The 15,005-nt window shown below is 44.5% G+C and overlaps 1 protein-coding gene across 1 annotated transcript; it reads right to left on the bottom strand.

The window, feature by feature from the left end:
• Positions 1 to 1,730: 1,730 nt before the first annotated feature.
• On the bottom strand, positions 1,731 to 4,224 carry LOC127294466 (uncharacterized). Its single transcript, XM_051324286.2, has 3 exons — positions 3,855 to 4,224; positions 2,936 to 3,155; positions 1,731 to 2,174 (listed from the first exon to the last, which is right to left on the bottom strand). Exons 1-3 carry the CDS (start codon positions 4,055 to 4,057, stop codon positions 1,959 to 1,961), a joined length of 639 nt encoding a protein of 212 aa, XP_051180246.1. The 5' UTR covers positions 4,058 to 4,224; the 3' UTR covers positions 1,731 to 1,958.
• Positions 4,225 to 15,005: the final 10,781 nt, after the last annotated feature.

Below are 15,005 nucleotides of genomic sequence, written 5' to 3'. Positions count from 1 at the left end.
TGTATTTCACTATCTCTTCGCCGAACTAGTGCACCTATTAGGTGTGTTGGGGACACAAGAGACTTCTTGCTTTGTGGTTGCATGGTTGCATGAGAGGGATATCTTTGACCTCTTCCTCCCTGAGTTCGATAAACCTTGGGTGATCCACTTAAGGGAAACTTGCTGCTGTTCTACAAACCTCTGCTCTTGGAGGCCAACACTGTCTACAAGAATAGAAGCACCCATAGACATCAGTGCCGAAGAAGATGGATAGGCGTTGGTTTATCACATAGGTTTATCCTATCTTTCTAGATCTGTAAGATCGGTGTAGTATCTTATCTTTTAATCAATGAGAATCGTATTACCATGCAAAAAAAAAGCGGCTTACAACACCCCGCTACAAACGACCCGATGAGAACGACCCGCCCCCAACATCCTACAAAAAGAGGCGAGGAGATGGAGCACGGAGCCACCAAACAACGTCATGAACCAAGAGACACCACCATAGCACGATCGCGACTCCAAGGCATCCCGGACCAACGTACATCCCCTCATGAGCCTAGAAGAGTCGGCGAGGAGAAGGCAGGATCCTTCGGAATTGGAGAAGCAGCTGACTAGGTTGTATCCACCATGTCGTACATAGCGCCTCGAAGCCCCATGCCCTGGCCAGCAGCCAACACCGGCAGCTCATCACAATGCCCAGCCTCCAATTACACATCGGCCTTTCCCCAGGAAGCCCCGACAACGTATTCAAGAAGAGAAAGACGCCGTGGCGCCGCCGTCACCTTGCCCGATGGACCAGACATAGGGTTTCCCCTGGCACCAGAGGAGAGGGAAGGCACGGTTGGGACCAAAGATCACGACTTCAGGAAGGAAGCGGCGCCCTCAGGCGTCGTCATGATCCGCACCGGAAGCACCGGGCAGGGCTTTCACCCTGGTCCTTCACCATACCCCCGATGTCACCAGCGGCGAACTGGAGGCGTTGGACGGGGAAGCAGGCGCCGGCTTGGACCACCACCAGAAAGGCAAGAAGCCACACCGGCCTCACCGTCGCCGAAGAGAAGAGCCGGCCACCACCAGCCTCACCGGCGGCCAACAATAGCTCAAGGGAGGGAGCCACCCTTGCCGGCCAACCACCACCGCTGCCGCGCCCATGCAGCACGCTGGAGACAGAGCTCCTCGCGCCGCCACCACGCCCCGAAGCCGCGGCCCGCGCCGGCCCGCACAGGCCCAGATCGATCCCGGCCGCCATGCACCACCACGGCCACCACGCGAAGCTGCACCGACCACTGCCGCCTCCATGTGCGAGAGGACGCTCCTGACGCAGCTCGCCGGCCACTGCTGCGCCAGGCCCCGCCGACCTCCGCCGAGTTGCACCGTCGCCATGGAGCAGCGCCGCCCCGCATGGCCCACCATGCGCCGGGTAAGGGAAGGCCCACCACCGCCGGCACCGCGCGGGCTTTGCCCGGCGGCACACGCTGGCGGCGGCAGGGGAGGGAGGGGAGAGAGGGAGCTGGAGGGTGGGGCTAGGGTTTCTCCCCTTCGGCTGCCGCAGGGGACGACAAGGGGAGAGAGGAGCTGTGCGAGGTTTTTTTTCGTCTTGTCGGCCTGCTGCTCTAGATCTCATCACCAGAGCATGACATTTATACTATCTAGATGCAACTCGTGGCAATTCCAGGGTTATTTCAAACGCAAATGATCTGCAAAGATAAACTCATTCCCGTGAAATTTGCCTAGATAAGATAAACTCATTCCCGTGAAATTCGCCTAGATAATCAGGGAGACACTCCATGCACTCTTTTTTTTTTAGAACACAGTACAATGCAGACGTTCCCTCAAGACCACATCACGCAGGTTCAGAGTTTGCACACTGACTCTTTCATTAGCTCTAATCAACCTAGACCATAATAAGCTCCTTCCACCCGCAGAGAAGAGAGGCCATAAGATGGGACTCGTGGAGGTACTTGACCTTCAGCCAGTCACAGCTTGAGCTTGCTGGCGAGATGCCAGGAGTGCATGGCAAGGCTGCCGAACGCCATGATGTTTGCCAGCGACGACAGCCCGTGGATCATCCCAAACTTCTTGTTCATCGCCGCAAGCGCGGGACTCGTCTTCGCAACGTCCGAATTCCTCGAACCACCCACCTCGCTGCCGATGCCGAGGTCCTTCTCGATCTTGTGCCTCTTCATCATCATCTGCACAAGATGAGCAGAGTCGCTAGTATTTTTTTTTCGATAAAGGCAGAGTCGCTAGTAAAGTTGCATAGGCATAGGTTCTTTTGAGTTCATGCCAAGGGTAAAACTGTAAACCACATACTACAGTTGTTTTCAGCAAACAGTAAAATTGGCAAACTTATACACGACGAACTATGGGTTATGATGTATTAGGTGTCCAAAAGGCCTACATGTGGGGACATATTTTGTTGGGAACACTCTGCCTGATTGCTCAGTGTACCTACATAGCTGAAATAATCATTTTACGATAGTAACAAAAACATAAAAACTTTCAACATCTAGAACGAGTACTGCTTGTTTACTTTCCCAAGGCTAAATTGCTAAGCATATCGCAAACTAAACAAAAGCTCTTCTATCGGACACTCAGCAGTTTAATGACACAGTGTTATTGTGTGCTACCGACGAGACTATGGCCACCAACTACCACGCTAGTTTTGTTTGTTCACAACTGAAAATATGATATAAATCACAAAAGGAATTTCAGATGGGCCTGTGATTGTAGCAACAAATAGTTAATCCAAGACAGCATGCAATGTCAGATCCAACAATATTTATCACCTTCAACAATGTCTGGTTATATAGATGAACATTTACTAGTCGCTACAACTGTCACCTAGCTCAGATACAATATAATTTTTTCATCAATAAGTAGAAGTAATGGAAGGCAAAAACTGAATGTAATCATGTAAACAGGTCTAAAGAATATGAATAAAGGAGCTAACCTCGATGGTCATGGGGGTGAAGACAAGAAGATTGGAGAGGTCAAAACCAAGGGCCGCAAGAAGGAATCCCAGCTGGTAACGCTCAATAGTTGAAGCTGTCTTCCATGGGTGGAGGTATGCAAATGCTGCTACCGATATGGCTGAGCACACTGATATCAACATGAAGTAGGCTGGGAACATCTTCCCCTGTAGATTCCCAAACTGGTGCCTTGGCAAATTCCTTCATAATCCAAAAGATTTGGCCAAAACAATGTCAATTTCTTTATAATAGATTTTGGTAATAGAACAACAAACTTTGAGCTCATGGTTGCAGGTGTCGCAACAATGAAGGCGCACTTGAACAATCCAACGAGCAATGTTGCATTTGTATTGCTCTGAAAATGCATCTTACAGTCTAAGTAAACAACCTAACTTTCTCGTAGAAGCCGAATAGCATAGATTCTTTAGTTACAAGTTATACTACACTAGCAAAGGATAGCCTAAGTTGTTATAAGCTTGCAGAGTTGCAGCTAATGTTTGATGAATAATTACCACCTACAAGCTTTCTAGATACCAAACAACTATCTAGATGAGAGCTTGTAGATGGTAAATTGCCGGTGTCCTTCCCAACAGGGCATGTTTTTGTCCTGCCAAGTGTACATATTTGTGATTTGCGGTAAGAGATCATAAAATGTACTAGCAGTTCAGATAAGTTGCTGAGGAGCTATGGGATTCTAGCACTAATTTAGTGTTGTTTGTCACAAATAGCGTTACAATTTGAGCATGGTGGAGACCTACCAAAGTTGAAGCTGATGTAGAACACGTGCAAAATCTACGTATCCACTAAGCGGAATATCAATCGAGGTAGGTAACCTAGGTTAATTCCGCACACAAACAAGGTTTAACAAGTTTAACTGACAGGGATCAAGCGGTTTTTTACTTGAACATGACGATGCCGCCGATGAAGGTGACCCAGAGCGCGGCGCCCCAGGCGGTGGCGAAGCAGAGGAGGTGGGCTAGCCTCGCCGCTGCAACGCCGGCGGCGGGGCGGCCGGGGCTGCCGCCGACGAGCGAGTCCGGCGCGAAGAGGATGCCCGCGGCGAGGAACGAGACCGCCGTCAGGAACCGCGCCGCCCACGCCATATATAGCGACCGTCCCGCCTCTTCCTCCGGCTGGCTCGGGCGGGCTAGGGTTTGGCGGCGCCGGAGGAAGGACGAGGAGGCAGAGGAACGGGGAGCCGTGTGTGGGAACTGGGAAGTGAAGTGAAGCTCGCCTAGTGAGATCTTGAGATGTGAGAACAAGCAGACATGTTTAAAAACGGTTTTGCTAAGGAAACTGCTGGGCGTCCCCCGGGGGATTTGATTTCCCAGCCCCCGGGTCGCCAGCCGTCGGATCGGCCATCTTAGACGGCCAGATCTGCTCTTGCTGAATGTAGCAAAAAAATACCTCCCGGCAGCAAAAACATAACCCGCTTTTGCTACATTGTAGCAAAAAACGGTTCAGTCACGAAATCAAATAAAAAGGCTGAGCTCGCCGGAGATCTCGCCGGAGAGCTCGTAGCAAAAAAAAAATGCTATTGTAGCAGAAAAGTGGTAATGTAGCAAAACCCAATATCATCGGAAAAAATTGAGAAGACCTCGCCGGAGACCTCATAGCAAAATTTCTATATTAAAGTAGCAAAACAACAAAATAATTATAGCAAAAAATTTGCATCACAACATTTTTTACAAAGGTCTATATTGTATCAAAAATGTGTAACGCTTGAAGCAAACTAGTAGTTTCGCCCTGCAGAGACAATGCAGCAGACCTCGCCTGCAGCAGCGCCGCCAAAAGTTGCAGCAACTCCGTGTACCTAAGGTAGCAACACCTTGAACCGTCGGTAGCAACGTCGAACACCTAAGATAGCAAATCCACCCTCCGCTGGTAGCACTAACAGACGCCAAAGGTAGCAACGCCGGCCTCCGACGGCAGCAACAATAGGTACCTAAGGTAGCACTCTCCACTGCGGTTGGTAGCATCGCCAGATGCCGTCGAAGATAGCACCCCTTTACCAGCAGCAGCTTCCTAGCGGAGCCCCGCCTTGGTGTCCCTGCGCTCCTCAACGGCCAGCGCTGCTCGCGACCACGGTGCAGCAGAAATGGGTGATCCCGTCGGCGCAGGACGGACGAGGGCGCCGAAGGCAGGAACGGCTGCCGGAGCATGCCTGCGACGGCACGGCGGCGGGAGTGGCTAGGGTGCGGGGGTGCGGCGGCCCGAGCTCATGCGGTTGGTTCGCTGGCTGGCAATGGGGAGAGCAGGACCTCGGGGTGCCATGGCCGCACCTCGCGGCGGCGCGCGACGGCACCCGGAGCATGGCTGGGGCACGGCGGCGGGAGTGGCTGGGGTGTGGCGGCGCGTGGCAGGGTTGCTACGGGAAGCCCGAGCTCGCGCGCGGGGCTGCTCCGTCTCGGCCGCTCCATTGCGTTGCTCGCATCATGGCGGAGATGCGGAGTACATGGTGATGGGGAGGGCAGGCGCCGGAGACGGTGGCCATCGACATGGGGACACGACGGCTTAGGCGAACGGCGGCGCAGCGGAGGCTTGGGCGAACGGCGGCGCAGCGGAAGCTTGGGCGAACGGCGGCGGAGAGCACGGCGGCGCGGTCATCTCCTCTGCGTGCGTGCGTGAGAACAAAAGTAACAGAGAAGATTAGAGCAAGAGGATAAGGTGAACGTGGTGGGGGCCACCCACGTGGTGTGCAGGAGAGGTGACCCGGACCGGATGATTCCTTCCATCGTGTGGCCAGGAAACCGGAGGTTGCGAACACATCATCCCCCGAGGGCATAGTATCATTTTCCTTTTGCTAAGTGTAAGTGGTCTGATACAGTGATGATACTGATCAGCGGAATCTGATGGCCGGAGCTGACCGTCTCCAGCAAACGGCTCTCGGGACGAAAGATGCAGCGAGGGCAACAATTGCCAGGATTTCGGATGCTTCGTATGAAGAAGATCACCAGGATGTGATGGAAGAGGAAGACTGATCTGAGAGTACAGGAAAATGCAGTTGGTTTTTCTTTTTTGAGAGTATGCAGTTGCTAGTTGAGCTGAAAAAACAATCTTGTTTTGGCCATGTGGAAAAGGCCGGCCCAACAAAGGTCATGTATATTCTGCAGTTCAATGCTTTCGGTGGACCGGTGTAGTGTTATTTTGCTTGGGTAATAAGGGTATATATATATACAGCAGTGCGATGTATTTTAATACCATTTATATTCATTTTATTTTTGTTTGTTTGGATCGGGTAGTCCATCAGTCGATGCGTTTTGGTCCGGCCGGTCCATATTGATTTAATTTGACCTTATTTTCAACACAATCGTCTCCTCATATGTATAGGAAAAGATATAATTGCAATCAAATAAATATAAATAGCTTTGTACTTTTATTACATCCAAATAAGCGACTTAGTTCAAATGCAATGTTGGATAGAAATAACAAAACATAGTTTAAATTAAATAGGTAGAACTAAGATGGGATGACTACTCTTCATGGCGTGCCAATGGTCACTAATGCTCAAGCAGATCCGCCTGAAAACGACCATGGATGTTGCTATTACGGAGATCAACGTGGATATGGAAGAACTCCTCAAAGTTTTCAAACGATTAAGTCCCAGGCTGCAACTCAACCAACTCGCATGAAATTTCCATCACTGGTCATGGAGGTTGTCGCCACGCTCTTGCTCAACGATCATGTTATGCATAATCACACAACAGGTTATCACCTCTTACATATGTTCTGAAGGTTGTATGATCTAGCAGGGTGATGAACAATAGCCAATCGAGCTTGCAGCACACCAAATACCCGTTCTACATGTTTCTTGCATGCATCTTGCTTTATGGCAAACCTCTTCTCATTCTCTGTTTGAGGCTCACAAATCGTCTTCGCTAGTGTGGCCTAGCTTGGATAGATCTCATCAGCTAGGTAATAAGACTTATCATATGCATTGCCATTGATTTCATAGTGAACCACTCGAGCATTGCCTTCAACAAGCCTGGAGAATGCCGAAGATCGATGGAGCATCATGATGTCATTGTGGGAACCGACTATGCCACAGTTCACTAGTGGTGTCTCTCCAATAAGATAAATAGCATGTTGGGTGAACAAATTACAGTTGGGCAATTGACAAATAGAGAGGGCATAACAATGCACATACATATCATGATGACTACTATGAGATTTAATCAGGGCAATATGACAAAATACATAGACCGCTATCCAGCATGCATCTATGCCTAAAAAGTCCACCTTCGGGTTAGCATCCGCACCCCTTCCAGTATTAAGTTGCAAACAACAGACAATTGCATTAAGTATGGTGCGTAATGTAATCAACACAAATATCCTTATACAAAGCATTGCTGTTTTATCCCTAGTGGCAAGAGCACATCCACAACCTTAGAACTTTCTGTCACTGTCCCAGATTCAATGGAGGCGTGAACCCACTATCGAGCATAAATACTTCCTCTTGGAGTTACAAGTATCAACTTGGTCAGAGCCTCTACTAGCAACGGAGAGCATGCAAGAACATAAATAACACATATATGATAAATTGATAATCAACTTGACATAGTATTCCATATTCATCGGATCCCAACAAACACAACATGTAGCATTACAAATAGATGATCTTGATCATGATAGGCAGCTCACAAGATCTAACATGATAGCACAATTAGGAGAAGACAACCATCTAGCTACTGCTATGGACCCATAGTCCAAGGATGAACTACTCACACATCAATCCGGAGGCGATCATGGTGATGAAGAGTCCTCCGGGAGATGATTTCCCTCTCCGGCAGGGTGCCGGAGGCGATCTCCTGAATCCCCTGAGATGGGATTGGCGGCGGCTGCGTCTCTGGAAGTATTTCCGTATCGTGGCTCTCGGTAATAGGGTTTTCGCGATGGAGGGAATAAATAGGCGGAAGGGCAGCGTCGGTGGAGGCACGAGGGCCCCAAACCATAGGGCGGCGCGGGCCCACCCTTGGCCGCGTGGCCCTGTGGTCTGGGCGCCTCGTCGCCCCACTTCGTATCCCCTTCGGTCTTCTGGAAGCTCTGTGGAAAAATAAGACCCTGGGCGTTGATTTCGTCCAATTCCGAGAATATTTCCTTTGTAGGATTTCTGAAACCAAAAACAGCAGAAAACAACAACTGGCTCTTCGGCATCTCGTCAATAGGTTAGTGCCGGAAAATGCATAATAATGACATAAAGTGTGTACAAAACATGTGAGTATCATCATAAAAGTAGCATGGAACATAAGAAATTATAGATACGTTTGAGACGTATCAAGCATCCCCAAGCTTAGTTCCTACTCGCCCTCGAGTAGGTAAACGATAACAAAGATAATTTCTGAAGTGACATGCTATCATAATCTTGATCAATACTATTGTAAAGCATATGAGATGAATGCAGTGATTCGAAGCAATGGTAAAGACAATGATTAAACAACTGAATCATATAGCAAAGACTTTTCATGAATAGTACTTTCAAGACAAGCATCAATAAGACTTGCATAGGAGTTAACTCATAAAGCAATAGATTCATAGTAGAAAGCTTTGAAGCAACACAAAGGAAGATATAAGTTTCAGCGGTTGCTTTCAACTTCAACATGTATATCTCATGGATAATTATCAACACAAAGTAATATGATGAATGCAAATAAGCAAGTATGTAGGAATCAATGCACGCAGTTGATACAAGTGTTTGCTTCTAAGATAGAAAGAAGTAGGTAAACTGACTCAACATAAAAGTAAAAGAAAGGCCCTTCGCAGAGGGAAGCATGGATTACTATTTTTGTGCTAGAGCTTTTATTTTGAAAACATAGAAACAATTTTGTCAACGGTAGTAATAATTCATATGTGTTATGCATAAGACATCTTATAAGTTGCAAGCCTCATGCATAGAATACCAATAGTGCTCGCACCTTGTCCTAATTAGCTTGGATTTACATGGATTATCATTGCATAACATATGTTTCAACCAAGTGTCACAAATGGGTACCTCTATGCCGCCTGTACAAAGGTCTAAGGAGAAAGTTCGCATTGGATTTCTCGCTTTTGATTATTCTCAACTTAGACATCCATACCGGGACAACATAGAAAACAGATAATGTACTCCTCTTTAATGCATAAGCATTCAACAACAGATAATATTCTCATAAGAGATTGAGGATTAGTGTCCAAACTGAAACTTCCACCATGATTCATGGCTTTAGTTAGCGGCCCAATGTTCTTCTCTAACAATATGCATACTCAAACCATTTTATCATGATAAATCACCCTTACTTCAGACAAGACGAACATGCATAGCAACTCACATGATATTCAACAATGGTGTAATAGTTGATGGCATCCCCAGAAACATGGTTACCGCTCAACAAGCAACTTATAAGAAATAAGATACATAAGCTACATATTCTTTACCACAATAGTTTTTAAGCTATTTTCCCATGAGCTATATATTGCAAAGACAAGGAATGGAATTTTAAAGGTAGCACTCAAGTAATTTACTTTGGAATGGCAGAGAAATACCATGTAGTAGGTAGGTATGGTGGACACAAATGGCATAGTTTTTGGCTCAAGGATTTTGGATGCACGAGAAGTAATCCCTCTCAATACAAGGCTTTGGCTAGCAAGGTTGTTTGAAGCAAACACAAGTATGAACTGGTACAGCAAAACTTACATAAGAACATATTGCAAGCATTATAAGACTCTACACTGTCTTCCTTGTTGTTCAAACACCTCACCAGAAATATCTAGACTCTAGAGAGACCAATCATGCAAACCAAATTTCAACAAGCTCTATGGTAGTTCTTCATTAATAGGTGCAAAGTACATGATGCAAGAGCTTAAACATGATCTATTTGAGCACAACAATTGCCAAGTATCAAATTATTCAAGACATTATACCAATTACCACATGAAACATTTTCTGTTTCCAACCATAATAATGATGAACGAAGCAGTTTCAACCTTCGCCATGAACATTAAGAGTAAAGCTAAGAACACATGTGTTCATATGCAACAGCGGAGCATGTCTCTCTCCCACACAAAGAATGCTAGGATCCGATTTTATTCAAACAAAAACAAAAATAAAAACATACAAACGCTCCAAGTAAAGCACATAAGATGTGACGGAATAAAAATATAGTTTCACTAGAGGTGACCTGATAAGTTGTCGATGAAGAAGGGATGCCTTGGGCATCCCCAAGCTTAGATGCTTGAGTCTTCTTAAAATATGCAGGGATGAACCACGGGGGCATCCCCAAGCTTAGACTTTTCACTCTTCTTGATCATATTGTATCATCCTCCTCTCTTGACCCTTGAAAACTTCCTCCACAGCAAACTCAAAACAAACTCATTAGAGGGTTAGTGCATAATCAAAAATTCACATGTTCAGAGGTGACATAATCATTCTTAATACTTCTGGACATTGCACAAAGCTACTGAAAGTTAATGGAACAAAGAAATCCATCAAACATAACAAAAGAGGCAATGTGAAATAAAAGGCAGAATCTGTCAAAACAGAACAGTCCGTAAAGACGAATTTTTTTGGGGCACTTAACTTGATCAGATGAAAAAGCTCAAATTGAATGAAAGTTGCGTACATATCTGAGGATCACGCACGTAAATTGGCAGATGTTTCTGAATTACCTACAGACGGGGCTGCTCAATTTCGTGACAGTAAGAAATCTGTTTCTGCGCAGTAATCCAAATCTAGTATCAACCCTACTATCAAAGACTTTACTTGGCACAACAATGAAATAAAAACAAGATAAGGAGAGGTTGCTACAGTAGTAACAACTTCCAAGACTCAAATATAAAATAAAAGTGCAGAAGTAAAATAATGGGTTGTCTCCCATAAGCGCTTTTCTTTAACGCCTTTCAGTTAGGCGCAGAAAGTGTGAATCAAGTAACATCAAGAGATGAAGCATCAACATCATAATTTGTTCTAATAATAGAATCATAGGGTAACTTCATTCTCTTTCTAGGGAAGTGTTCCATACCTTTCTTGAGAGGAAATTAATACTTAATATTACCTTCCTTCATATCAATAATAGCACCAACAGTTCGAAGAAAAGGTCTTCCCAATATAATGGGACAAGATGCATTGCATTCAATATCCAAGACAACAAAATCAATGGGGACAAGGTTATTGTTAACCGTAATGTGAACATTATCAATCCTCCCCAAAGGTTTCTTTGTAGCATTATCAACAAGATTAACATCCAAATAACAATTTTTCAATGGTGGCAAGTCAAGCATATTATAGATTTTCTTAGGCATAACAGAAATACTTGCACCAAGATCACATAAAGCATTACAATCAAAATCATTGACCTTCATCTTAATGATGGGCTCCCAACAATCTTCTAACTTCCTAGGAATAGAAGTTTAAAGTTTTAGTTTCTCTTCTCTAGCTTTAATGAGAGCATTTGTAATATGTTTTGTAAAGGCCAAATTTATAGCACTAGCATTGGGACTTCTAGCAAGTTTTTGTAAGAACTTTATAACTTCAGAGATGTGAAAATCATCAAAATCTAAACCATTATGATCTACAACAATGGGATCATTGTCCCCAATATTTTGAAAAATTTTAGCAGTTTTATCACAAGCAGTTTCAGCAGTTTTATCAATTTCAGGCAGTTTTGCACGCTTTGCATTAGGAGTAGAAACATTGCTAACACCAATTATTTTACCATTGATAGTAGGAGGTTTAGCAACATGTGAAGCATCAACATTACTAGTGGTGGTAATAGTCCAAACTTTAGCTACATTATTCTCTTTAGCAAATTTTTCTTCTTTTTCCCACCTAGCATGCAATTCAGCCATCAATCTAATATTCTCATTAATACAAACTTGGATAGCATTTGCTGTAGCAAATGACTTAATATCTTTAGTTTTATTAGGCATAGCTTTCAATTTTAAAAGATCAACATCAGCAGCAAGACTATCAACTTTAGAAGCAAGAATATCAATTTTACCAAGCTTTTCTTCAACAGATTTGTTAAAAGCAGTTTGTGTACTAATAAATTCTTTAAGCATGGCTTCAAGACCAGAGGGTACACTCCTATTATTGTTGTAAGAATTACCATAACCATTACTATTATTAGAAGGATATGGCCTATAGTTGTTACCAAAATTATTCCTATAAGCATTGTTGTTGAAATTATTATTTTTAATGAAGTTCACATCAACATGCTCTTCTTGAGCAACCAATGAAGCTAAAGGAACATTATTAGGATCAACATTAGATCTACCATTCACAAGCATAGACATAATAGCATCAATCTTATCACTCAAGGAGGAGGTTTCTTCAACAGAATTTACCTTCTTAGCTTGTGGAGCCCTTTCAGTGTGCCATTCAGAGTAGTTGATCATCATATCATCAAGAAGCTTTGTTGCGGCGCCTAAGGTGATGGACATAAAAGTACCTCCAGTAGCTGAATCCAATAGGTTCCGCGAGGAAAAATTCAATCCTGCATAAAAGGTTTGGATGATCATCCAAGTAGTCAGTCCATGGGTAGGGCAATTCTTTACCAAAGATTTTCTTTCCCATGCTTGGGCAACATGCTCATTATCCAATTGCTTAAATATCATTATGATACTTCTCAAGGATATAATTTTAGCAGGAGGATAATATCTACCAATGAAAGCATCCTTACATTTAGTCCATGAGTCAATACTATTTTTAGGCAAAGATAGCAACCAATCTTTAGCTATTCCTCTTAATGAGAAAGGAAACAATTTTAATTTTATAATGTCACCATATACATCCTTATATTTTTGCATTTCACAAAGTTCAACAAAATTATTAAGATGGGCAGCAGCATCATCAGAACTAACACCAGAAAATTGCTCTCTCATAACAAGATTCAGTAAAGCAGGTTTAATTTCATAAAATTCTGCTGTAGCAGCAGGTGGAGCAATAGGTGTGCATAGGAAATCATTATTATTTGTGCTAGTGAAGTCACACAACTTAGTATTCTCAGGAGTACCCATTTTAGCAATAGTAAATAAAGCAAACTAAATAAAGTAAATGCAAGTAACTAATTTTTTTGTGTTTTTAATATGGAGAAAGCAAACAAGATAGTAAATAAAGTAAAGCAAGTAACTATTTTTTTGTGTTTTTGATATAGAGAACAAACAAAGCAGTAAATAAAATAAAGTAAAGCAAGAGAAAAACAAAGTAAAGAGATTGGAAGTGGGAGACTCCCTGATACGTCTCCGACGTATCGATAATTTCTTATGTTCCATGCCACATTATTGATGATATCTACATGTTTTATGCACACTTTATGTCATATTTATGCGTTTTCCGGAACTAACCTATTGACGAGATGCCAAAGGGCCGATTCTTTGTTTCTGCTGTTTTTGGTTTCAGAAATCCTAGTAAGGAAATATTCTCGGAATCGGACGAAATCAACGCCCAGCATCTTAGAATCCCCGGAAGCATCCAGAACACCCGAGAGTCGCCAGAGTGGACCCACAGGGGGCCCAGGAGGTAGGCTGGCGCGGCCCAGGCCCTGGCCGCGCCGCCCTATCATCTCACCGCCTCTTCGACCCTCTGACGCCGCCTCTTCGCCTATTTAAGCCCCCTCGACCTAAAACCTCGATACGGAAAAGCCACGGTACGAGAAACCTTCCAGAGCCACCGCCATCGCGAAGCCAAGATCTGGGGGACAGGAGTCTCTGTTCCGGCACGCCGCCGGGACGGGAAGTGCCCCCGGAAGGCTCCTCCATCGACACCACCGCCATCTTCATCAACGCTGCTGTCTCCCATGAGGAGGGAGTAGTTCTCCATCGAGGTTCGGGGCTGTACCGGTAGCTATGTGGTTAATCTCTCTCCTATGTACTTCAATACAATAATCTCATGAGCTGCCTTACATGATTGAGATTCATATGATGATGCTTGTAATCTAGATGTCATTATGCTAGTCAAGTGGATTTTACTTATGTGATCTCCGGAGACTCCTTGTCCCACGTGTGTAAAGGTGACAGTGTGTGCACCGTGTGGGTCTCTTAGGCTATATTTCACAGAATACTTATTCACTGTTATGAATGGCATAGTGAAGTGCTTATTTATATCTCTTTATGATTGCAATGTGTTTTGTATCACAATTTATCTGTGTGCTACTCTAGTGATGTTATTAAAGTAGTTTATTCCTCCTGCACGGTGTAATGGTGATAGTGTGTGCATCGTGTTAGTACTTGGCGTAGGCTATGATTGTGATCTCTTGTAGATTATGAAGTTAACTATTGCTATGATAGTATTGATGTGATCTATGCCTCCTTTCGTAGCGTGAAGGTGACAGTGTGCATGCTATGTTAGTACTTGGTTTGGTTATGTTGATCTGTCATGCACTCTAAGGTTATTTAAATATGAACATTGAATATTGTGGAGCTTTTTAACTCCGGCATTGAGGGTTCGTGTAATCCTACACAGTTAGTGGTGTTCATCATCCAACAAGAGGGTGTAGAGTCTAGCATCTATCTATTTATTCTGTTATGTGATCAATGTTGAGAGTGTCCACTAGTGAAAGTACAATCCCTAGGCCTTGTTCCTAAATACTGCTATCGCTGCTTGTTTACTGTTTTACTGTATCTGTACTGCCTGCAATATTACCACCATCCATCACTACACGCCAGTCCTGGGCAAAGCACTTTTCTGGTGCCGTTGCTACTGCTCATATATATTTATACCACCTGTATTTCACTATCTCTTCGCCGAACTAGTGCACCTATTAGGTGTGTTGGGGACACAAGAGACTTCTTGCTTTGTGGTTGCAGGGTTGCATGAGAGGGATATCTTTGACCTCTTCCTCCCTGAGTTCGATAAACCTTGGGTGATCCACTTAAGGGAAACTTGCTGCTGTTCTACAAACCTCTGCTCTTGGAGGCCCAACACTGTCTACAAGAATAGAAGCACCCGTAGACATCAAGCACTTTTCTGGCGCCGTTGCCGGGGAGGAAAGGTAAAAGGCACTCATACTCCGGTTCCAGGTAACAGTACTTTTCTGGCACCGTTGTGTGTGTGCTCGAAGCTATTTCCTTTAGATCCTG

This window comes from Lolium perenne, chromosome 4 (genome assembly GCF_019359855.2).
Source record: "Lolium perenne isolate Kyuss_39 chromosome 4, Kyuss_2.0, whole genome shotgun sequence".
NCBI lineage: Eukaryota > Viridiplantae > Streptophyta > Magnoliopsida > Poales > Poaceae > Lolium > Lolium perenne.
Note: the sequence above shows the minus strand (reverse complement) of the source record. Positions and strands in the feature narration are given on the sequence as shown.

What these genes read in the sequence shown, in the direction of transcription:
- LOC127294466 (XM_051324286.2), bottom strand. Translation starts at nt 4,057, where the DNA reads ATGGCGTGGGCGGCGCGGTTCCTGACGGCGGTCTCGTTCCTCGCCGCG. An exon ending in GGCGGCATCGTCATGTTCAA is followed by an intron (nt 3,156 to 3,854) that starts GTAAAAAACCGC and finishes TGGATTATGAAG; the next exon opens with GAATTTGCCAAGGCACCAGT. An exon ending in TCACCCCCATGACCATCGAG is followed by an intron (nt 2,175 to 2,935) that starts GTTAGCTCCTTT and finishes CATCTTGTGCAG; the next exon opens with ATGATGATGAAGAGGCACAA.